This window comes from Pseudonaja textilis, chromosome 2 (genome assembly GCF_049901715.1).
Source record: "Pseudonaja textilis isolate UNSWEBS1 chromosome 2, rPseTex1.2, whole genome shotgun sequence".
Taxonomy (NCBI): domain Eukaryota; kingdom Metazoa; phylum Chordata; class Lepidosauria; order Squamata; family Elapidae; genus Pseudonaja; species Pseudonaja textilis.
The window spans coordinates 73122079-73147360 of NC_141991.1; the positions used below are offsets into that span (position 1 = coordinate 73122079).

General features: G+C 38.4%; 1 protein-coding gene across 6 annotated transcripts in view; it reads left to right on the forward strand.

The window, feature by feature from the left end:
• The window catches only part of CAMK2A (calcium/calmodulin dependent protein kinase II alpha), a 153258-nt gene extending 141563 nt beyond the window's left edge, over positions 1–11695 (forward strand). For 2 of the 6 annotated variants that reach the window (XM_026696603.2, XM_087924281.1), the window contains 5 exons: positions 5010–5085; positions 6823–6917; positions 8322–8550; positions 9348–9410; positions 10241–11695. In XM_026696603.2, coding sequence (XP_026552388.1) covers positions 5010–5085; positions 6823–6917; positions 8322–8550; positions 9348–9410; positions 10241–10244 — 467 coding nt within the window. In that variant the 3' untranslated portion in view covers positions 10245–11695. Of the gene's footprint in view, positions 1–5009; positions 5086–6822; positions 6918–8321; positions 8555–9347; positions 9415–10240 lie in introns of those variants that run through there. The other 4 variants (XM_087924284.1, XM_087924286.1, XM_087924283.1 and 1 more) reach the window with 3 other exon arrangements.
• Positions 11696–25282: the final 13587 nt, after the last annotated feature.

The window sequence follows — 25282 nt, forward strand, 5'->3', positions numbered from 1 at the left end:
AACACTGCAATCGTCATAAACATACGTCAATTGCAGAGGTGGTATTCAGCAGGTTCTGATCAGTTCTGGAGAACAGTTAGCAGAAATTTTGAGTAGTTTGGAGAACTAGCAAGTACCACCTCTGACTGGCCTCTCCCCCATCTATTCTCTGCTTCCTGAGTCCTAGCTGATCAGCTGGGTCTTCTTTTGTTGCCCTGCACAGGAGAGTGGAGCTGGAAAGCAGGTTAGTGGGGTGGGGAGGGAATGGAGATTTTAAGTATCCTTCCCTTGCCATGCCCACCAAGCCACACCCATAGAACCAGAAGTTAAAAAATTGAATCTCACCACTGGTCAGTTGCCAAGCATATGAATTCTGATCATGTGACCATGCCGATGCTGCCACGGTTGTGTGAAAAATGGTCATAAGTCCCTTTTTTCAGTGCCATTCAAACCATCACAAAACGAACAGTTGTTAAGTCTGCTGCTTTATTTTCTTGTGGGTATTTTCCTCATATTTTGTTTAATAAGGCAATTAATGTGGCGGTTTGGGGCTCATTTGTATTTTTTTTAATCCTGCTGCCCTACTACTGCTTTTGAACTGCCCAGATCACTGTGTTATATTACCGTTTTCAGTTAATGAGAGGTAAGTGGGAAATGATCTTCTTTTGACAAGCATTGAAACTCTCCTTAACTGTGATAGAAGAATATCACAATAGGAGAAGATAGAAAAATGTACAAGGAAACTTTCTTTACCCAATGCAGTCTGATTAGAGTGATTGGTAATTATTCTGTGTTTATACTTTTCTATTCTTGGCCATTACCTCAGCTTAAATCTTTTGTTGTCCCTCCCCACCTCTTTCCCTCCCTCCCTCCTTTCAACAAGTTTCTTAAAACAACTTATCTCTCTAAATATTGAGTAACAGTGTAAAGAACCAAAGGTTGCTCCCAGGATCCATTCTGCTGGCTTGGCTGTGGCTCTTCCGTACTATCTGCATTTCTGTATTGCCTCAATTCTTGCCAAAGCAGTTTGAATCTGACCTAAAGTCATTTTCTCTTTGGTTGACCTTGAAATGCAGTGGATGAGGGCACATAAGATTGGAAGAGCCTTGCTGGCAGCACATTTAGTTCAGCTTCCTGTGTGACTAGGTGGACAACCGGCTATTTCACTGCAATTCATATTAAGACAAGCTACCTATAATTGGGGAGATGACAAAGACCCGTCATTTTTTATAGCCTTTGATAGCCTGAACTTCCACAAATTTGTCCAATCTCTTTTGAAAACCATCTAAATGAGAGCTACTGATAGCAAATTATAGCTACGCACTGTGGGGGGAAATATTTCCTTTTATTGCCTAGAATTTCCATGCATTTAATTTTAATGAATTATCTCAAGTTATAATATTATAAGAAATGGAGGAAGCTTCTCTTTATCCACAGAAATATACACTTTACATATTTCTCCGGTATCTGTCTATACATTACCTCATATCAGTTTATAAAGCTTTACTTGCTATAGTTTTTCCTTCTAAGACAACTGCACTGGATATGTAATTGTTTGAGTTGATTTTTTTTCTCATATTTTCAGATTTTTTAATATCCCCCTTTAGATGCAGTGACCAGCATTGTGCACTTTCTGCAAATGTTGGTGTTTATATATTTTCATAAGGAAGTTACTGTATCAGCAGTTCTAATTTAAATTCCCTTTCTGATATTCTGCGCATGGAATTTGTCTTCTTTTTTCTCCTGTCTTTCTCCTTCTTCATAAAACAGCAGTGAAAATGCATACATGCACATGCACAAACATGCATACATACCTACACACACACACACACACACACCTGTGTGTGTGTGTGTGTGTATGTATGTATTTTCATTGCTGTTTAGGAAGAAGGAGAAAAACAAGAGAACAAAGAAGACAAATTCCTCCCTCAAAATATCAGAAAGGGAGAAGCTGTGGTGGTGCAGTGGTTAGAATGTAGTATTGCAGCTAACTCTGCCCACAGCCAGCAGTTCAATCCTGACCAGTTCATGGTTGACTCAGCCTTCCATCCTTATGAGGTCAGTAAAATGAGGAACCAGATTGTTGGAGGCAATATGCTGACTCTGTAAACTACTTAGAGAGTGCTGTAAAGCACTATGGAGCGCTATATAAGTCTGTTGCTATTGCCAATTCCCAAGGCTGCATTCCATGGCAACTGAGTTTGCTCAGGATTTTGTTTTGTGAAATACTTTGTCAAATGTTTAGAAAATCCAAGTATATAGTATACCTAGGTTTATATAATATACTTTGAGTTCCCTTGTATATGAACATCATCAACAACAAAATATTTGTAAGGTGGTTTGTGGAAGCACTACTGGCTTTTCAACAAGCTTTATTCTTCTATAGGTTTACCTATTTTCCCCTGTAATAATACAGCCATTTCTAACATTTATCATATCCACAATTTCCCCTGGCTGTTTTCTAGCTCTTTGAAATAGATGCTGAAATGAAATATGAAATGCATATTTCTAGGAAAAGATCAGAATTGTTCTTTAAGAAGCTTGAATGGATGCTATCTACATATGGGGATTTATTTATTTTTAGTTTGTCAGGTTGGCTTAGAATTTCATGTCCCATTACTTCTACTTTAATTAGAATAGAGCTGAAAGGACCCCTGGAGGTTTTCTAGTCCAACCCTCAAGCAGGACCCTATTTCTGGGGTGGGATTCTCCTGGTTCGGACCAGTTCAAGTGCTCACCGAACCAGTTGTTACACTGGTTGAATCACACCACTTCCTATACCATTCTAGACAAGTGGCTGTTCATTCTCTTCTTAAAAACCTCCAGTGATGAAGCACCCACAATTTCTGGAGGCAAGACATTTCACTGATCAATTGTTCTAACTCAGAAAATTTCTCTTTAATTCTGTTTGGTTCTCTCCTTGATTAGTTTCCATCCATTGTTTCTTGTTTTCCCTTCTGCTGCTTTGAAAAATAAGTTGACCCCCTCTTCTTTGTGGCAGCCCCTCAGATACTGGAATACTGCTATCATGTCACCCATAGTCCTTCTTTTCTCTAGACTAGCCATACCCAATTCCTGCAACATATTTAAACATTAAAAACAATAACGAAAGTTGAAGTCCATCCACCTTAAAGTTGCCAAGTTTGAAAAATACTGGTCTAGATCCACCATAAAAATGTTGAACAACATAGGATCCAGAACAAATGGCATTCCACTTAATAATATTTTCTAAACTGATGGGGAGCCATTGATGAGTGCTTTCTGGGTGTGGTCATTCAGCCAGTTATGACAGTTATATCTTTTAGCCCACCTTTTGCCATTTTATTAATAGAATAATGACTCCAACATAGAGTTAGTCTGACATGACTTGTTTGTGATAAATCCATTCTGCTTCTGGCTAATTTTTGCATTCCTATCTAAGTGTTCATAAATATGCTGTTAAAAATCTACTCAGTCAAGTTAATAGGTCTGAAATTCCTTCAGTCATACATATCCTTTACTTTTCTGAAAACAGGGATACTTTTTGTTTGCCTTCACTTTGGGGAGATGTCACCAGTTTTCCAGGAAAGATTGCAGGAGTTGTGCAACCATCTCTTCTACATCCTTCCGTGTCCTAGTAATTCATCCTGGAGATTGGAATTTGTTTAAATAAAGATTGGAATTTAAATTTGCCAAGTATGCTTTTATCTTTCCCTTGTTTAGAATTAACTCAACCCCTTCCTTCCATCAGTGACACCACAGTACTAATTAGGGCATCAGTTCCTTTCTGAGAGAAGACAGACATAAACTATTGAGGCATTTTTACTTTTCTTCATCTCCTATATCTTTTCTTTACGAATGCTACGCCCCTGGAGCTATGATGCTTCATTAGCTGGGGCTAACCTGAGTTTGGAGACCTCTATCAGCCAGCTGACGCTCACCTTTTCTTCATGCTGCTCCTGGGAGGGTTCAAAGAAGAGAATTCAATGAGTGTTCCACTTTCTGAATGACTCTTGTAACCCCTAAATGGAAAAATAAATTACTAGCCTCCCATCCATATTTTTTAGTACAAGTACTTGCGTTTGCTGATTTCTGAAAAAGAAAAAAAAATCCAATAAGTTTTTCAGGGGAAGGTCAATTGTTTTTTTAAAAAAAGCATTAAAATAGTCCAAACATTTCCCAGCTGCCTTGCTGCTATTGTTATATTTAAACATCTGTGAAGGTGAAATGCAAGTACATTAACAATTTCGCTATTGGTTGCTTTTTCCAATAGCTGTGATCATAATTGCATGTTGCAGCTGTAATTGGATGAGAGGGGAGGGATGAGTTCTAAACAATGCATATAGGAAGAGACAAACTTCAAGAACAGGATGCTAAATTATCCTTGGGAGATAAGGGAACTTTGCCTTGAGCTCAGAGCCAAAAAGTGAGATGAGGCAAAAGTTCATGCAATGGGGAGGTGAACTGGCCCCCCACCCCACCCCCAAAACCTGTACAACTGCAAAGAAAAATACCAGCTTTGCAGTACTTAAATAAACAAACAAACCAGGGCAGAGCCAAAACCAAAGCTGAATTCCGGGTGAAGTGAGTTTAATGAAGGACGACGCCAATCTCCACATGGCACAAAACAATAGTGCAGAAGTGCTATGTTCTTCACTCTCTGAAGATGTTAAAGTGAAGGACAGTACACTCATTAATTTTTGGCTTTGCGTAATTGCTGCTGTTGTTTTTATTTTGCATAATTCATTCTGGTTCAGATAGTTTTCAATATGCAGAAAACCCACCCTTCAGATGCTGAAAATCTTATTTATCATCACTGTGGTTGCTGAGGTGTCCCAAAGACTTGAATATATCTTCAAAACAGTAAGAAGTAGAAACTGGATCCTCCAAACAGTGAAGTTTGATTTCTATGCCCAATCACATTCTATGCGTTTCCTATGCTCAACAGAAACAGACATACGGTTCTAAGAAGGACTCCTTATCATTGTCATTTTCCATTCAATATTTTCACTGTTTCTCTTCTCTCTCTCTCTTTTTTTTAAATCCAACAGTACGGAAACAGGAAATCATTAAGGTGACAGAGCAGCTTATTGAAGCAATAAGTAACGGGGACTTTGAGTCCTACACGTGAGTGTACCTGCTGTGTATTTTGGTTTGTATAGAGGGAAAAAGCATTCTTCTCAGCTTGCCCAGTGCGTAGGAGTGTAGTTAGTAATTCTAAATGCCTTATCTATGGAAAACAGCATAGTGATATTGGCTGGTTTTGAAATGTCAGCTTGCTATAAAAGCAAGCAAATTAATGACTTTTTTAAATTAGTATTTAAAACACAGCTAGAAATGGACTTCGGGAACTTTCTATTTCTCTGTCCATTGTAAATTATTTTGTTATTATCTTCCATCCTGATTATTTAAAAAATGGATTATTTTGGACCAGTGATAAATCTCAGCGTTATTGCTAACTAAATTGTGATTCCTGGTTGAGAGAATGAACTGCATGAATGTATTAAGGAGGAATAGGAGATAAAGACCTTGCTTTTCTTTTCTCCCTGAGAATGAAGTTTTTTTTAAAAAAAGTACTCAAAAACCACTACTAGTTCTGAAAATAATTAAGTAGCAAGATGATTCAAACATATCACTGTTAGAGCCTAGCAGACATCTTGAAAGACATATGGAATTAATGGGAAACATTTTCAGATGATTCAGATCTCTAGATTAAGAACAGGCAAAGTGCTCGTTCTTGCAATAGTGTGATGGAGTCAGACGATACTGACTTTCATTTGTAATCCCATGTTTTTTTCATTATTAAAAGGAAAGGCAGAAAAGCCAAGTAATTAATGGTAGCAAAATGTCCATGAATTACAAGGGTATATTCTTGGTGAATAATTATGAGTTAAGAGAGTAGTTTCTATACGTTTAAAAAAAATAGTAGAATGTTTTATTTGGAAACAATAATTTATTTTCTCCCTTTACTAAAATTTTTGCTTTATGGTTTATTTTCTTTTAAAAATTGATTTTTCAAACATAGTTCTATAAAGTCTGCCATACCTTCTTTTTAAGAATAATCAGTACAATATGAGCAATATAAAATAATGCCATTATTAAATAGTTTAAATCATAAACCAATAATAAAACAGTAGCAAATAATTCCCATCTAGAAGATTTATAATGTGTGGATCAAGTATATCTACCTCTTAAGAATTCTCTTTAAATTGTGTCAGAAGTCAATCAGTAGCAGGATAGTTTTGTCACACAGTTGACATGGACTTTTAGCAGATCACTGTTGCTCCTAGAATACTGTGAGACTTTTAATTCATCCTTCCAAATATTCTCTAAAAATACCTCTAAGCATATTATGTTAACATATGCCTCAATATTCTTGCATAGAACTTATAAAGATATATTTTAAGATAGGTTGGTACAAGGTACTTCTACCAAGGAATTGCACTTCTCTCAAAATGAGCACCTGATCCTTCAATGAAACATATGAGGAAGGACTTTGATCCCAAATCAAACCAAATCTCTATAGCAAACCCCCTTCCTCTCTTTGAATTCAGCTTCAGTGTGCTTACCATGTTCATAATTGACCTTGTCTTGTCAACCCAAAGTCAATTGGATTGAGATGGGTGACTATAGGAATTAATTGAATAAACAAATAAATAACCTTGGAGGCAGTGAAAGACAGTCTTTTTGGAGATATTAACCCACCTCCATTCACAGCCTTTTCTCACCCTTTTTCACTGATGGATGGGTATAGTTTTGTACTCTCACTTTATATTAATCAGCATGATGAAAAGCTTCTAAGTAAATTTGAGTGGTGGGATAATTACTTCTCTTGTTCCTTTACCTTTTTGTGGACATCGCTAGTAAAATGTGTGACCCTGGAATGACGGCCTTTGAACCAGAAGCTCTGGGAAATCTGGTGGAAGGGCTGGATTTCCATCGATTCTACTTTGAAAACTGTAAGCATCCTTTATGTTTTGAAAAGTTGCTGGCCTTGGATTTAATTCTGTGTATGTCTGTGTATGTGTTTTTAATCCCTAAGCGATCAAGGATGGAAAGGAGAGGGCATAGTTAACATATTTCTATATGGAAGAGTGTTTTGCTTGTGAGAGAGAATGGTTGTTATATGCAAATTTAAGAATTAATTATACAGGCCATCTTTATTTATTTATTTGCAATATTTAGATACCATCAACTGGAGGCAATTAATTTTAATTTATACTCTCTTCCTCCCCCCTTCAGATTTTGTCCTTTGGAAAATGGATTCTAATGTGTGTATATACACATGCACAGATAGATATAGATGATATACATATACACATACACACAAACACACACATATAAATAATACAGACATAAGTGATATAGAAATAGATGATATAGATATAGATGGGAACATTTCAAGGAATAGTTTGAACTGGAATTGGTAACTCTAGGTTGTTCATGCAGAGAAGCTGGCATTTATATTCTGTCTACTCTTCCTTTCATGAAGTCAAAAATTTGAGTTTTGAGTTGATGCTGTATATACCGTATTTTTCGCTCCATAAGTCACACCTGACCATAAGATGCACCTCGGTTTAGAGAAAGAAAACAAGAAAAAAATATTCTGAACCGGAGCCTGAGATGACCACAGATAGGTGTCCTCTCATGTGCCAGCTCTGCCTATTGACTCCTGCACTGCGGGAAAGAGACAGAAGAGTTGGGCAATGACAAAGAGAGAAGAGGCGGGGTTCAACACTGTTAACGGACCCCGCTGCTGTGGCCTGGCTGCTATTCACCATATTTGCTCCATAAGACACACAGACATTTCCGCCAACTTTTGGGGGAGGGAAAAGTGTGTCTTACGGAGCAAAAAATATGGTATATTTACTATTACATTTCTACAGTTCTCTGGTTGTTTGTAAAAATACATTGAAAGATTGCTATGATGGAAGGCTGCCAATGAAAAGGATAAACAGAAGTATTTATACAGATTTAAATCCCCATTCATACAGATTATTCTAAGTGATTCTCAAAGTTTTACACCAAGTCATAGGTGCTTTAATGTGGAGTGCATGTTTTTAGATTCTGAGTCTGAGATAAAAGACTTGCAGAGTTGTTAAATTAAGCCTATTAGGTTTGAATTGGAGCAGCAAAAAGCGTTTGTAGTCAATGAATAATAGAAATACACCCTTGAAAGAAATATTGCATTCTGTTTTATACGTGACTGGAGCACACACTGAAATCCTAGCAAAATGCATTGCACACCTGTCTTTTGCAAATTGATTCAGCTATTTCCCCAGGAATGAGGTAATAATTTCTCAGGTACCCTGAGAAGATCTTGGAAGCTGACTTCATATCATTGACTTTTTTTCCATCTGCAGTGTGGTCCAGGAACAGCAAGCCCCTGCACACAACCATCCTGAATCCACATATCCACTTAATGGGAGATGAGTCTGCCTGCATCGCTTACATTCGTATCACACAGTATGTGGATACAAGCGGGATCCCACGCACTGCCCAGTCGGAGGAGACTCGAATCTGGCACCGCCGGGATGGCAAATGGCAAATTGTTCACTTCCACAGATCTGGAGCACCTTCGGTTTTACCACAGTAAGTCAGTCCCAAGCTATGCTGATTCCTATTATTGCTTCTCTTGGCACACAGGTAGCAGTATACAGGTGTGTCAATGTAAAATATGGATTCAAAAAATCATTTTAAAGAAGATAGTAAAAAAAAAATCAGTTAAAGCCATTGTTAATTCATCCAACATACGAGCATGCAGTATTGTTTCATTATCTGTGCCCAGCATCTGAAATTTAGAGCTCTAAGAAGTGCAAGAATGAAGGTGAACAAACATTAATGTACAGTATTGTTGGGATTTCACAAGAATGAAGTATATTTTAATGTACTTTAAATTAATCCAAGATAGCGTAAAGTTGGCCCTTCTTCTGTTCATATCCTTCTCAGAGGCATGGGTAATTTTTCTAGCTTACATTAATGTGTAAGTGAAACTGACATTTTTTTTTTCTGTTCCATTATTGTATCTATACTATTACATCATAGTATTATACAAATGGTATGTAATAGGTTTGTATACTATTTTGTGCTGTGGGGGTTTGACATTTTACATCCTATGATGAAAGAATGATGACCTAGCAGTAAGAATTTGAAACGTGGGGTTCAGATTAAATAAAAAGTAACTTAGTAAACTATGTAAAATTCTTCATGGAGGGGTGGAAAAATTGTAGGTTGGGATTGAACAACACTAGATGATTCGCCCATTAAAAGCATTGAGTTCTTAGCTCTGAAAAGTGTGGATTTTGCATTCTTCTGCATTCAGCCATGTTTCTGGAATTGATTTTTTTTTTCTGTTGGGTTCTTATATGTAACAACTACATGGATGTTAGGTACAATATGACCCTTTCCATGCAAAGTAGAGCTGCGCCTATTCATTTGGCCGCTATAGACGGGTAAGAATTTCATTAAATTAATTTATCAAACATATAAACATGCACAACTGTCAGGATGATTCTGTATTTGTCTACAGAGGACTACAGCATTAAACAACTGATAAAAATAATTATATGAGGCAGGAATGGCTAGCTATGAGGAACCAGTTTGAGAAAACAATGTTTGGGGAGAGTAAAATTTGCATATCCCTATCCATCAGCCCTAAAAAGCTGCAGTGAAGCTCATTTTTAGAATTGGGTAGACAATGCTTACATGTATGCTATGTCTTGCATATTTTTTTATGTCAGAGTTTGAGGGTTGGAAATGCTGTCTTCCATCTTCTATCTTCTTTTTTAAGCAGTTCTTGGGGTTGTGTGGGCCAACCCTATCTGAACCTAATAACACAGGTTGAGGAGAATTGATGGCACCTTTAGGACTTTGGACTTCAACTCCCAGAACTCCCATGCTCACTCAGGAATTCTGGGAGTTGAAGTCCACAAGTCATAAAAGAGGCATTGTTTCCCCACACCTATAATAGCAGCTGGTCAATAGCCAATTCTTAGCAAGCTGCTCTCCTCCAGTCCCAGGGGATCATTGGTAATTGATCATTGATCCTTTCCAACATAGCAGGCAGTACATATTTGCTGTTTAAAGGCCATCTTTATTTCCCCAGATTGTGAGAGCTGAACACTAGTAGCAAACAAGATTCCATATTTGTCTACATTCATGCAGCTTTAGACACGTGACAAAAATAATTATATGGAGGCAAGAAAGGCTAGCTGTGAAGAACCAGATTTAGAAAACAGTGTTTGGTTGGAGTAAAACAACTATTTCTTTTTGTGTCTTTCAGCTGAAGCACCTGCATTGCAGGCCAGGTTTCTCACTGCCTCACTACAAAAAGAAGATACTCGTTATCCTTTATCTAAGGAATTTGGCAGCTGGCTCTCCTATTTGTTTCTTGCTAGAATTCCTTTTACCCTTGGAACTCCTTACCAAAATAAACTGAGCATTTAAGAGACCTTTTTCCTCCTCTTTCACCTGATTCCTCTTCACTATTCTGTGCCAACCTAGAAGAAGACAGCATGTGTCATGGCCCTATTGCAGGAAACGGCTTTCTGTAGACAACAAGAATCCAACCTGGAAAAGGCTGAGGTAAAGCCTTCATCAAATAAAAAACCAGCACTTTCTGGCCTCAGCCCCCACCCTCCCCTTCATCTCCTGCTTACAAGCTACAAGTAGTGCTCCTTCTAATGGGAGGCCAGTTCTGATTGGAACATCCAGACAACACATGAGGAAGCTTCTCTGAGTCAATGCCAGTGTTTTCAGTTGTACCTGGAACTAGCTGTCAACTAAATCCAGTGTCACACCTCCTAAAACCAGGAAACAGGCAATTTACTTAGGTGGCTATACGCATCTAGTAACTAAGCAAAATTATTTGGTTTAAACTATTAATTACATAAATTCCAAACAAGTTTGTATTACTTGAGAAACTCTGTGTTCACAAATTTTTCTTGGAGTGAATTAAGTTTTATTTTGAATAGTATGCAAAATTATTAATTTATCTTCCCATCAGAATATGTTTTGTGATTAGGCCAATAGATATTCCCAGCAATTCTAGCAAGGAAAATGTCCCTCCCCCTGCCCTTTTTTTTTTCTTCAGAGACTGAGCTGAAAGGGAATGGCTAGTAGTTTATCATCACAATCATGACTCGAAGTCAGTGTTTTTCAATCTTGGCAATTTTCATATGTGTGGACTTCAACTCCCCCATCTTGGCTGAGGAATTCTGGGAGCGGAAGTCCACACATCTTAAAGTTGCCTAGTGTAAAAAAAAGACATTGTTGTAAGCAGGTTGGATTCTACCAGTTCGGACCAGTTCTATAGAACCGGTTGTTATGATTCTGCACAGTTCAGAGAACCAGCAAATCATGCCCCTGGCTGGCCCCGCCCCTCTCTGCCCAGTCAGTCCTTATTGCATATGCGCAACATTGTGCATATGCCCGACATTGCTGACTGCGTTCTTCCCCGCCCAGTGACTCCTTAAGGCATTTTGTTCCCCTCCCGACAATCAGCTGTTCCTATGTTCAGCTGTGCTGGGATTCCTTTTACTTACTTACTGCTTCTCCCAGGAGGCTTTCCTGAGGCCCAGGAAGGCAAAAAATGGAGGGGGGGGCACAGCACTGGTGCCAAAAAAGGAGAAAACTACACCCATTCAGTCACATGACCACACCCACCTAGCCATGCCCACAGAACCAGTTGTTACAAAATTTGAATCCCATCCCTGGTTCTAAGTAACCATAAAAGAAATAATAGCTTGAAAATATTGACCCGACAGCAATTATTTCCATGTTAAGTTTTCAATACAGTGAGATATTTTCAAACTAGTGAAATATAGCGAAGTATATAATTAACACTATTCAATATATAACAGGAGCTTCATTTATTTATGACCAGTTGGGAAACAGCTGCCTAAAAAAAGTGCTGTTTTGACTTCATAGGCTACCGAATTTGCCTTTGACTTTGTCTCAGCAGCCTTTTGTTTCCTTACCTTTAAGGTTGTGAATCTTATTTTCTCTCTGCCTCTCCAAGACTTGGGTTCTTAACTAGTTAATAGTAATAGCCAGGCTCCCAGATCTGGGCTATCTCTGTTTGCTACTATCTAGCAGTCAACTGAATTTTGGTAGCACTAGGCTGTAACAACCAAATAAATCAGCAAATGACTTCCAAAGCCCTCCCTCTACCTCCATCCACCTTTCCTATATATCAATTTCAGGAAATATGGCAGCATGGAAGATACCTGTTGTAGAAACAAAACTGCCTCTTAATCTGAAATAAAAACAGAGGCAATGCTTTCCAGCAAAGATAGAAAATGCAAGCTTTACAAATGACACTTTGAGGCATTTCAATGATGCTTTTAACAAACAAAATGAAATCTTTCACTATTTCTTGTACTTTGCATGCCTTTTTACAGGAAAAATGAAACCCGTGTTATTTCGTAAACTTTTGCGTATTGCTGAAATGGATCTTTATGTAATACCTAGAAATATCAATTGTTTGGGTTTGTGATTGATTTTTTTTTTAAATAAAGTTGGGTGGGGTGGGTGACTTAATATGTTATTGTTTACATTTGGACTTGACTTGTGATACATTGTTATGAAAAGTGTAAAAAGGTACAAGAAAGTAAAAATGGGGAAGAAGGATGTTTGGCATGGCCCTATGGAAAGGCAGATAGAAGTTTACACAACTACAAGAACCCTATCAGGTTCACTTGTTATATGCTGCAGAAGTCTGACAATCCAAACTGCACATCTGAATGGCATCATGAAGACAGAATCAACTTTGGAACGGTGGCAATACCAGTGGTTAATATATCATGACATAAAAGCCAGTTTGAAGAAACAGAGAAATGGATTCTTCTTAAGCTTGTATATTTTTTTTTTTTGAATGATAGAGAAAACATGTTGAAAATGACTGGAAGGCATTACCTACTTGCCTTCCAAGGATGGAATAAGAAGCCTGAGGATTATTATTATTATTTTGGCAGTCTCTCTGTTTCTTGTACCCTTTTATTTTTTCCAGCTTTAAGAGTCTTTACTCTGTGGTGTGAGATTAACTACCATGCACTTCTACTACCAGGGGAATGAACTTACAAACGGCACTTCCTTCATTTGCATGACATCTAACTTTATAGACTGCTATATGTATTTCAAAACAAACAAACAATGCTTGTTTAGGAACAATTACAACAGAAAATGGATAAGCTTGCTGTATACATTTTGAATGATGTAGTTTTACCTTTTCTGTAAAATGCTTTAGCTTTCCATCTTCTAAGACAGTGTGAAACTGATGCTATAAAACTATGTTTGCAAAATGCAAGAATAATTTCCCACTGGAGCAGGGGGAAGTGATGACAATTACAGGGCGCCTACTTGATAGGATTTGATTGCCTTAAATAGAAGTTTACTTTTTTACACGGAACAAAGTAGAAATATGCCATTTACACAAAACTGATAACATAATTAGGTAATTCAATGCTTCATTGGAGCTATGAAGAATTATACTGAGATTATTTGGGTTGAGAAGGGCTTTTAGAGTTCAAGAGGTATTGTATGGATCTAAATACATGTTCATATTTAAACTACTTGGGGGGGACTTCATATTTAAACCCTTTGGGGAGGCTTCCTTACTCAATTCAATCCAATTCTACATTTCACATTAACAATATCTATTTTTGAAGGGTCATTCTGCCACATATCATAATTTTATATTAAGCGTCACTAAGCCTTATACTCAGCCCTGGATTCCAAGGAAGAAATGGATCTTCTTTTGAGCTTGAATCTCCTTTTAACTTGTTCATCCTTAAATAACTGGCTAGAGAGTTACTCTTGTGCTCATTCCTCATGAAAATCTCAGTTTAGGTAATAAATACTTTTCAGTGTTAATAAACCTTGACAGCCTATCTTGTCTGAGTTTTTACTTGTAGAAAGAGTCTCCTACCCATGTTTTCTATCAAGTGTTGCCATTGTTTATCTTTCTTGTGGCAACTTAAACACAGCATTGTGTAATATTTCATAGCTTCCAGCATCATTTTGAACAATGCTTTGATAAGCTAAGAGAAGCTGGAGTCCACAGGAAGCTGAGTTGAGTTTTTAGTCTTCCAGTAAAAAAAAGAAACGCTGACAGACTGAAATGTATTTCAACTCCTTTGAGTTTTGCCTGTTGCATCTAACAAAAGCACCTGCACTTTAATCCTCTGAATTGCATTGGAATTTCTAAAACTTTTTTTTCTTAACTAAGGAAGCATTTATAGCACATTACTATCCATCGCTATATTTGTTTCTCTTCTACATTTTCTGTCCTTTCTTACTCTTTCAGATTTCTAGCATTTCAGATTTCTAGCTCATTTCTAATGATTCCAAAATCTGCAAAGAAATTGTCAATAAAACACAATGCATTCTTGTTTATTTATTTTGTACTGCTGGGTCTCATAGTGATGATTAACATTACCTTTGAAGACTGACCTGCTTTCATAGGCTAGACAACTGAGTATCTTTCTTGATTGTAAGATAAAAAAATATGGTGAAGAGATAGCTTACATACTATACATCACTTTATCCCACGAAAAGAACCATTTTTATTTAAATTATTTTGGCAGGGAGAGGGAAATTATTTTCATGTCTAATGGCTGTGAACTTTTTCCAGCACAATATCTTTGTTAATGTTTGGACAGCATATCATAACATTTCTCTGTTCTTCCTTTGTTGTCATCATTTGCTTTTTTACTTCTAACAAAATTTACAGCTTGTTTATATTTCTTTCCACCCATTCCCTAAGAAATGTCATTGATTTTTTTTCTCCTACCTTTCTTTAAAGCAGAAATGGGGGGAGAGTAATTTTTATAATCTAACAAAACATTGTTCTATACAGAACTATCAGACCCAAAATTGACTTTCTGGATATTACATCAAAGTAATGGAAGCATATTCAATTTTTTTTTAAAAAAAAAGAAGAGGTGAAAATAGCAAACATTTTGAGCAAAAAACAATTCATGCACTTATAGTTAAGAAACAACATGTAATAAAAGCTTTATGAATGAAAGGATAATGACTCTTAAACCAATCCAAAATCAAATCTGGTCTATAAACTGCAGTGCAGGAGGTCTTTTCTGGACATTACTCTTTTCTAAATAAATCAATGCATGTATTTTAGCTCTAGTAAATTGAACAAGATGAAAAGAGGCTACTGCAGCTGAAATACTTTGTGAATTCAGAAATTGATTTTAAAGGAATAATGGAATAATATATTCTGCTGCTCTATACATTTACCAATTCGTTATTTTGCAAATCAACTAACTTCCTGGCTCTAGAAAATAAGAGGCACGTTTTTGTGTTAAAATGTTTCATAGCAGATCTTATGACATTGTTCAGTGTCAGTTAGGCTGGTAAGATTATTTTTCCCCCTCTAAACAAATGGAGATTCCAACTGAAGATTCCGTTCACTTGGCTTCCCGCACAGCTGGGAATACAGGCTAATTTTTCCCCCTCGCACTTATCTTCCATATTTTCTGTTTTATTGGGGTGGGTTTACTTCCTTCTCTTCAGTTCTTACATAGCTGCAAACAAGCCACTTTTTGACTTTTTTCTGCCCTAAAATAAAACCTGTGGGAAACAGTTTGGGATTTTCATTTTCTAAGCGTTGCACAATTTTATGACTTTTTAACTTTAGCGGGAAGTAACAGGAAAAAAGTAAAATGGAACTGTGTGTATATATAAATATATATTATATAAATAACAAACACACAATATATATGTATATATATATATGAAATAACTTTGGAAATATTTATTTCACATGAATGCAAAAAGCAAAAGCAAACTGGGGAAAAAAAAGCAGCTTTGTAATGTAAGCAAATAAAAACTTCAGACAGTTTCTTCCTCTCATTTGCAACTTGATGTGACTGGAATACTCCCCCCCATCCAAAAAAAAAAAAAACCCTTCAGTATCTTTTGTACGTGAATCAGAATTGTAAAGCACCGTGATCGTATCGGGTTCTTTCTTCCAGTATTTTTTTTTTTTTTTTTGAAGCTGTGGCTGTGAAAAAATGATCACTGCTAAAATTTTATGCTATATTTTGGGGGTGAAGGGGGCAAATAAGGGTTGTCAAATTTATTCTTGGTGTTTAAGTGCAATAAAATAGCTACAAATTCTTGTATGGAAAATACGGGTTCTCATTGAATAATTCCTAATTTGTCTTCCTCTTGTTTCTTTGTGCAACTTCTGTCTGAGGTGGATCATTTCCAAATTCTATGACACTTGGTGTTGGAGGCTGAAACAACATTATCTGCGTTCATCCCATTCCTGAGAAAGGGAATCTGACCTGACCAATGATTAGTGAAGCAGGTTTTATAACTACAACAGATTTACTTTCACAATTATATTACAGGATGAGGTAAAGCCTGTGTAGGTATATCCTAGAGCAGGAGTAGGCAGCTATGGCAACTTAGTGCCCTGTGGAATTCAATCCCCATAATTCTTAAACCTGGCTCAGGAATTCTGGGACTTGAAATCCAAAAGTCATAAAATTGCCATAGTTGCCCACCCCTGTCCTAGAGAAAAGTTTTAAAATGTGCTGTGTGTGTGCATATGTAGAAAGTAGAAGAAAGAATCTGATCTCAGATTATCAAGGCAGAGTGATAGGCATTTTAGTCAGTAGTTCATGAGGTCAACGGGTCATGAGATGCTGAAGAATCAATCACTGGGGTCATTGCCTTTCCCTCTTCTCTCTTGGCCACATTTTCCTCCCCCACCCTCCAATAGTAGTCAACTTTTTTCATCAGCCTGGGTGTGCTTCAAATGTATAAACTCTACCTAGTGGTAGGATTCCAAATTGCATGCTACTGGTTCTGTGTGCTTTGCATGTGCGCGCTGCTCTCCAAAATCACTTCCCATGCACAGCACTCAAAGTTCGCTTCACATGCGCACGCAGCACTCAAAGATCGCTTCGTGCACACAGAACACAAAGATTGCCCTCAGTGAGATGAGCTGTTTTTTACCTCAGCTGAGATGCGGCACTCCACTCTGCCTTGCGAATCAATGGAATATAGGATGGGAAAGGGTGGGGGTGGGTGGATGAGGCTAGTCAGAGGTGGTATCTGCCAGTTCTCCAAACTGGTCAAAATTTCAGCTACCGGTACGCCAAAACCTGTCCAAACCAGCTGAATATCCCTCTGACTCTACCTCTCACAATACTTCAGGCACTATGCGGTTGCTAAGAATTCTAGGATTGAAGAATAGATATCTGGGGTAATGAGATTTGGGGATGATGAAAAGTGCTAAATAATTGGTCTCTCACTAGTCAAGCATTCTTCAAGCATTTTTGGATATTGTATGTGCATTTTGCTCTTTGTACTTGTATATAAAATTTAGTTCAGTGAGAGGTGCTTGGAGGGAGATAAGAAAGGAGATACATCCCAGTCCAGGTCTTAAACCAGAACCAGGGTGCTATAGCTTGCACATGAAGGAAAGATTGCAATGCATGGATCCCTTTCCTGGACTGTGGGCTCGACATGAAAATTTACATGATTATTTAGTAAAGTCACAAGTATTTAGTAAAGGTGAAGAGAATGAAAGGACTAAATCGCATTGTGGCTTTAAAGAAAGCACAATATTTATTTGTGTGTTTGTTTATTTATTTATACCATTTATACAATCACCCATTAGGCAGAAGTAGGGCTGCCAGAGGAGGACGTGGACAAGGAAAACAAAGGGGTGGGGAAAAGGAGGAGACACTAACAGTTTATGTTTCTTGGCATCTGTGGCAAAAACTCAAAATATTTAAAACAAAATCCTGCAAAAAAATGTACTTGGATCTACATGCATATGAAATAAATTTTTCCAGTTTTAGAGAGACTAGTTTTCCAATCGTACTTTATCCCCCACCCCCCACCCCACATCCCCAAAAAGTTTGTTTTCAAGAACACATGTTAGTTTATTACAACGTGCCTTTCAAATTTCACCACAGAAACTCATGGAATGCCTCGGGTGGTTTGCAAACTACAGTGCTTATAATTCTGAAAGGGCTGCCTGGATAGGTAGAATCGGGAAAGTAATTTAAATAACAAAAATCTTGGTTGTCAAGTCTGTTTGATGCACGAGGGAAAGAAAGAAGCAGATGGGTCACAATACATGAAAGTTTGTGGAAACAGTAGAAGAGAAAACAAAATAAAAAAGTAGACGATATTTGATTTTGAGGCTATGCTTGCTGGATGGAGGACTTGACAAAAAAGACACAAGTGATTCTGGCCAGCTAAATTGTTGCCACTGACTCTGTAAAGCTCTGTACCTTTTATTATTAGCAAGATGTTGATAATGTGAATGCTTGCATGTTGTTTATGTCTTTGCTCCCTGCTTTTGTCCCAAGCTTGCTGATGTTTAATAAATAAACATCAAGCTATATTTTTGCTAGCTGGACTAAGTGGTATACATACTTGTGCTGAGCTTCATCTAGGGACTGACTGGGAAGGTGCTGCTGTATTTTCCAATGCCTGTAGCTCCAGCTCTTCTCTATAAAGGAGTGCCATCTAGCGGGTCTTAGAAGAAGAGCCTTTTCTGTTGTTGTGCAGCCCAATATGCACACACCCCACACTCCCCAAGCCTGAGATTCAGAAGGCCCATACACAGCTAGGCCTTTCACAAGGTTTTAAAGGCTTGGTTTTTCCCTCCAGCCTTAAAACAAGGATCTTAGCTAAGCCCAGATAGATTGTCTGTCTTTAGTCGTTTGCAAGATAGGATGGATTTTTTGGATTTTAGATGCATCATGCTTGATTGTCTGCCCTAACTGTTTTAAATATTTTGAATTACTTTTTTTTAAACTTGCTGGTAGCAGCCTAGAGTTATATTATTTAAAACAAAAAAACACAAGAGCTTCAGGAATAGAAGGGGTTGTAATACCCTCTGCTGGTGTTTGGAAGTAGATTGGTATCATGCTTAGTTATCCCAAAGGTGCTGTTTAAAAGGCAACTGGACTTTCTTGGGGAGGGGGGTTTGAAAATGTTTCACTTCTCATCCAAGAAGCTTCTTCAGTTCTGGCTGAATGGTGGGGAATAGAAGGATATACACTGCTCAAAAAAATAAAAGGAACACAAAAATAAGATCCTAGATCTGAATGAATGAAATATTCTCATTAAATACTTTGTTCATTACATAGTTGAATGTGATGACAACAAAATCACACAAAAATTATCAATGGAAATCAAATTTAGAAGCCCATGGAGGTCTGGATTTGGAGTTATACTCAAAATTAAAGTGGAAAAAAACACGACAGGCTGATCCAACTTTGATGTAATGTGCTTAAAACAAGTCAAAATGAGGCTCAGTAGTGTGTGTGGCCTCCACGTGCCTGTATAACCTCCCTACAATGCCTGGGCATATTCCTGATGAGGTGGCGGATGGTGTCCTGAAGGATCTCCCCTCATACCTGGACTAAAGCATCCCCCAACTCCTGGACAGTCTGCGGTGCAACGTGGTGTTGGAGGATGAAGGGAGACATTATGTCCCAGATGTGCTCAATTGGATTCAGGTCTGGGGAACAGGTGGGCCAGTCCATAGCATCAATGCCTTCATCTTGCAGGAACTGCTGACACACTCCAGCCACAAGAGGACACAATGTAAGCATTGTCTTGCATTAGGAGGAACCCAGGGCCAACCGCACCAGCATATGGTCTCACAAGGGGTCTGAGGATCTCATCTCGGTACCTAATGGCAGTCAGGCTACCTCTGGTGAGCACATGGAGGGCTGTACAACCCCCTAAAGAAATGTCACCCCACACCCCACACCATAACTGGTCATGCTGGAGGATGTTGCAGGCAGCAGAATGTTCTCCACAGCATCTCCAGACCCTGTCACGTCTGTCACATGTGTGCAGTGTGAACCTGCTATATCTGTGAAGAGCACAGGGTACCAATGGCGAATTTGCCAATCTTGGTGTTCTCTGGCAAATGCCAAGCGTCCTGCACGGTGTTGGGATGTAAGCACAACCCCCACCTGTGGACATTGGGCCCTCATACCACCCTCATGGAGTCTGTTTCTGACCGTTTGAGCAGCCGCATGCACATTTGTGGCCCGCTGGAGGTCATTTTGCAGGGCTCTGGCAGTGCTCCTCCTGTCCCTCCTTGTACAAAGGCAGAGGTAGCGGTCCTGATGCTGGGTTGTTGCCCTCCTACAGCCTCCTCCATGTCTCCTGATGTACTGGCCTGTCTCCTGGTAGCACCTCCATGCTCTGGACACTACACTGACAGACACAGCAAACCTTCTTGCCACAGCTCGCATTGATGTGCCATCCTGGATAAGCTGCACTACCTGAGCCACTTGTGGGGGTTATAGACTCTGTCTCATGCTACCACTAGAGTGAAAGCACCACCAGCATTCAAAAGTGACCAAACCATCAGCCAGAAAGCATGGGAACTGAGAAGTGGTCTGTGGTCACCACCTGCAGAACCACTCCTTTATTGGGGATGTCTTGCTAACTGCCTATGCTTTCCACCTGTTGTCTATTCCATTTGCACAACAGCATGTGAAATTGATTGTCAATCAGTGTTGCTACCTAAGTGGACAGTTTGATTTCACAGAAGTGTGATTGACTTGGACTTACACTGTGTTGTTTAAGTGTTCTCTTTATTTTTTTGAGCAGTGTATATTCTTAGCAATCATCTGGCCGTTAGTATTCTGAAGGTCAGTCATCCTCTGAGAATCATTTATATGTACTTTAAAGTCACCTGAGTCAGAGTGCAAATAGGTGTGGAACCTTCTTGGTGCCACTGAAAGGACTGTATTGTAGACAGGAAATAGGTGGTGTCCTATCCTTCCCTCTCTGTTAAGAGAGGACTGTTCAGTTTTAATATAGATGGCCTCTTTCAAACCAGTGGTCCTCTCTGTCCAAAATGTGGACTTTGTTGTCTTCAAAAGAATGGCCTTTGTCTTTCAGATGCAGAGGGACAAGTAAATCTTGTCCTGATTGGTTTGTTCTCCTATGGCATACTGCCAATTTGTGAAGCGGCTGTTTTGTTTCACCAATGGCATTGTCTCATAGACTACATTGCTCAGTTTGTGTCTGGGTGTTCACCCTTGGGGTGGACCAGCTTCTGCCTTAATATATTCTTGAGGTTAAAGCATGCACATACGTTGTGTTGGTTGAAAAATCCTAATTCTTGGATGAGAAGGGAAACACCCCCTCCCCCCAAAAAAAGTCTAGTTGTCTTTTGAATAGCATCTTTGGGACAACCAGGGGTGTCAAACTCACAGGCTGGATGCGTCATGCTCTGGCCATCTCCACCTCCATTTTAGTAAAGGGGAAAAAGCTGTGATATGTTATGTGGCAACATGACCAGGCGAGCTTGACACCCCTGCCATAGACATTTAGCCATGCTTACTTAGTAATTCATAAAAGTTCCCTATCATTATCTAATAGGTTTTTTTCTCCTTTGAATAGATCAGTATTATTATTATTATCATTTAAAGTACAACTAAAAGAAATTTAGCTATGAAGTTTTAATTTCTTTCCATCTTGTTGTTCAACTACTTCAAATAATCAAATATGCAACTACCTCAAACTATCTTTGATGTTTAAATGAATTCCTAGTTAGTGGATGTATTTTTTATGGAAAGGTCAAATTCCCAGTCTCTCCTTTTCAAATTTGCAGTTTCTATTTGAGAGGTTTAATTCTCCTGCTTTATATTTTCCTGCCTTTAAATTATATAATTGGCTATATTAGTTAACTTCTGTTTCATTTGAATGAAAATTATGCTGTTTGTCTCCTGCTACAATCTCAATTGGAGAACTAATACTTGACAAATCTTTGGTTCTAATATAGTAGACACTGTTTTACTTCTAGCATTGAAGGCAATCAGACATATGGATGGCTAATCGGGATGCTAATTGAGAAAGAAATTAACATTTGATTCCTGCTTTTATGAGAAACTGATTCATCTGAAAAATGAGAATATTACCCTTAATTGGTTTGTTATCCTTATTGGCTAATTACTAAAGATAATTTAAATACTTTTGAAAAATTACAAAAATAAATTTTTTTTTAAAAAAAAGCAGCTGAAAGGCAATATAATCAATTAAAACATTTGTTATATTTTCTGTTTGAACCAAATTCTTTTGCTGTCTCAGACACCCCTGTAGTTTTGAACAATTTTGAATATTCCAGAATTTCCCAGCCAGCATTGTAGGAGTTGAAGTTCCAAAGTTCATCTTGAAGTTCCAAAGTTTGAAAACATTGTTTCAAAGTTTTACAGTATGATTATTCCTCAGGTTTATGGATTTATTAGAACTTTGGAGCTATAAAAGATAAAAACATGTACTTATCAACTATGCCATGAAGTACCAGAACTAAATGCAGCTAACTGTCCTTTTCATTCATCTTCAGGTCAGTCCAAACTTTCTTTATTTCAGTGTTAAGGAGTGGATTTTTAATTTTGGCCTACAGAAAAACAGAGATCTTTATAATCTTCTGAAAATTATTTAGATATCTGTTGGTAGGTGTTTAACTTTACTCATTCTTGTCTATTATGCTCCTAGAACAAACAAAAATGATAAAAACATAGCATGATGTCAGGGCTCCAACAAATCCACCCCCATTCAAATCATAAGTCTCTAGCCGCATCTCTCAGAGTAAAAAAAAAATGATTTATTATCAGTGACCATGTCAGCATTAGCTGGTGCAGCCGACACTAAATACTTCACTTTCCCCTTGACCCTGGTCTTCCCCCCACCCCCTGGATGTATATTCTCCAATGGGACACATCCATAGCCAGGAGTCATCAATCATGCTTTCCAGTAATATTCTTGCACACTGACAGCTTTGGGCTGCCAAAGCGATTATCTGAGGCATTTAAGAAATGCACTGCTTTCCCCACTCCTTTTCTGCTGGCAACTAAAAAGACCAAAGGAGTATTTTTAGTTGACACGTGAAATATCTTGAGGAGTCTTCGGTGCTGTATGAGCTTGGATTTTTTTGTTTTTTGCAAGTGTTTCATTACCTAAACTAGGTAACATCATCAATGCTAGTCTGCACTGATGACCAGCACGGGTGATGTTATCTAGTTTGGGTAATGAAATGTCTGCAAGAAAACAACCAAGCTCAGAGAGCACTAAGGACCCCTCATTTCAACCCTGAGCTGCAAATATTCTCCTTGATGAATACTATCTTTGTCCACAGGATGTCAGGAGATAGCTATACAACTTCGATCACCAAAGTAATGTGCTTTCATTACTTCAAACTCTTTGAGACAGCAAGCTGCCTTGCATGATGAAATGTTTGAAGCTGTCAAAAATTCCTTATTAGTGTAAAGCTAACGTTCAGAAAAAAATAAATTGCACACATTCAGCAGGTGGTTTTTGAAGAAGACATTTTCTTTCTCATCCAAGAAGCTTCATCAGTTCTGACAGGATGTGGAGGAGGGGGAATGGAAGGATTAGTTCTGACAGGATGGGGTCAGGAGGAACCTGTTGGACTGATGAAGCTTTTTGGATAAAAATTGAAACTTCTTCTTCAAGGACAAGCCTTTTTTCTTCCAGAAAAAGCATAGTCCAATTGCCCTTTGGGGGCAGGGGGGGAAAGCATTTTTGAGAGTACCAGTCTAACCTTGTAAAAGCAAGGAGAGCTTGGCTTGCTTATTCTTCTGGAGATAACGAGTTTTAAGAAACTCAGACCACCACTGAGAAGGCCAGTCACATAGAACTCCTAAGGGGGGGGGGGACTCTCAATAGGAACTTCTTAGCTGTCCCCAAAAGATGATCAGATTTTATTTTGACAAGGCATTGCTCAATATAACCCAACTCTGTACAGTATTGTGAAGGGTTGTAAAAGTAATGACTAACATTTCACACTGGAAAGTTCCAGAAGCTTACTAGTAAGCAGAATAGAGACTTCCAACTGGATGTTTTTTTTTATAATTACATATTCTATCAGCAACTGTATTTTGGCCTAGTTGTAACTTCTGGATCATTTCAAAAGATAGCCCCATGTATAGCACAGTTCTAGCTGTCGAGGGTCGAAAAGATGACCTTATGGTTACTATGAAGTGACAGTTACAAAAACAAAAGAATTATTTAAGCCTAGGAAGCAAAGAAAGTAATAAAAATACACTCAAATTGGCCCCACCCTAGCTAAGAAGGAAATACAGAGTCAGGATTCATGATTCTATTATTATAACCTTTAACCTATAAGCACATACAGAGCTTGTTTCCTGGTCTGATGTATCTCAAATGGCTGATAGGATATGAGGACTGTTGGCAAAGAATCCCTGCTGAGGTAGGGTCACCATACATACATGGCGCCCCAGGGGAAACTGAGAAAAGAACTCACTTATCATAGCTTCCATCTTCTGCTTTAGCAGGAACCCGGAGGCCAGGAGTATCCCCAAATCAGGAACCAAGAGTAACTATCACAGATGCGGGGCCAGCTCTTCACCCCCACTTTCTGACCTTGGGAAAAACTAATGCCAAAAGTCTTCTTGCTATTCAACTAGATCAACTGAGGAACACAGTGGCACACATGGTTAAGACGCTGGGTTGACAATTTGCAAGCCTGCATTCAAAGCCCAAGTGCTGCTGTGTGACAAGATGAGCTTCTGTCATTCAGTCCAGCTCCTGCCGACCTAGCACTTCAAAAGTGTGCAAACACAATAAGTACTACTAAAGTAGTCTCATTAATGGGGACATGAGAGGAACCCCCAACTGGGCATTCCTGGGCAATAGTGATGTCACCAGATAATCTTTTCACTATGAAAGTGCTTCAGTGCTTCCAACACGGAAGTACAGTATATTTTATTGGTTCAACTGCTTTTATGGTGTTTATGTTTCTACTGTAGAAGCCTATATCAATCAAAGTTTCCAGTATATTTAACCTGATCTAGTTTGCTATAGTACGGTGCAGAGAGCAGACCTAGATCTGTGTTGACATCCCATTATCCCACCCCATGATCCTACCATGCTCTCAGCTTGACTGATCTTATAATTAGGTTTTAAAAATAAAGTAAAAGAACCAAGAATGCAATCTTGATCCCATTGAATTAAAAGTGGCATTTTCAAGAGATTCATCAATAAATAGACTACCCTTTTAAATCGTCCATTTCTCTCTAATTTCAGTTCTTGCTGACATTATCACAGTAACCTAGGGTAACTCACAACATGATTATTTTCTGCGTTGTTTCTCACTGTTATCATAGCACACTCTGTCCTTTAACTGTCCATGTTTCAGCTCGCTGTAGCAAGGGCAAAGTCTGTTAGACCCACGGATGCTGGAGACAAACTTCAAGGTGCCACAAAACATTGAAGCCGATTCTTCACTTCCATCGACAGCCTGATGACTTTATGAATGTCATGAATA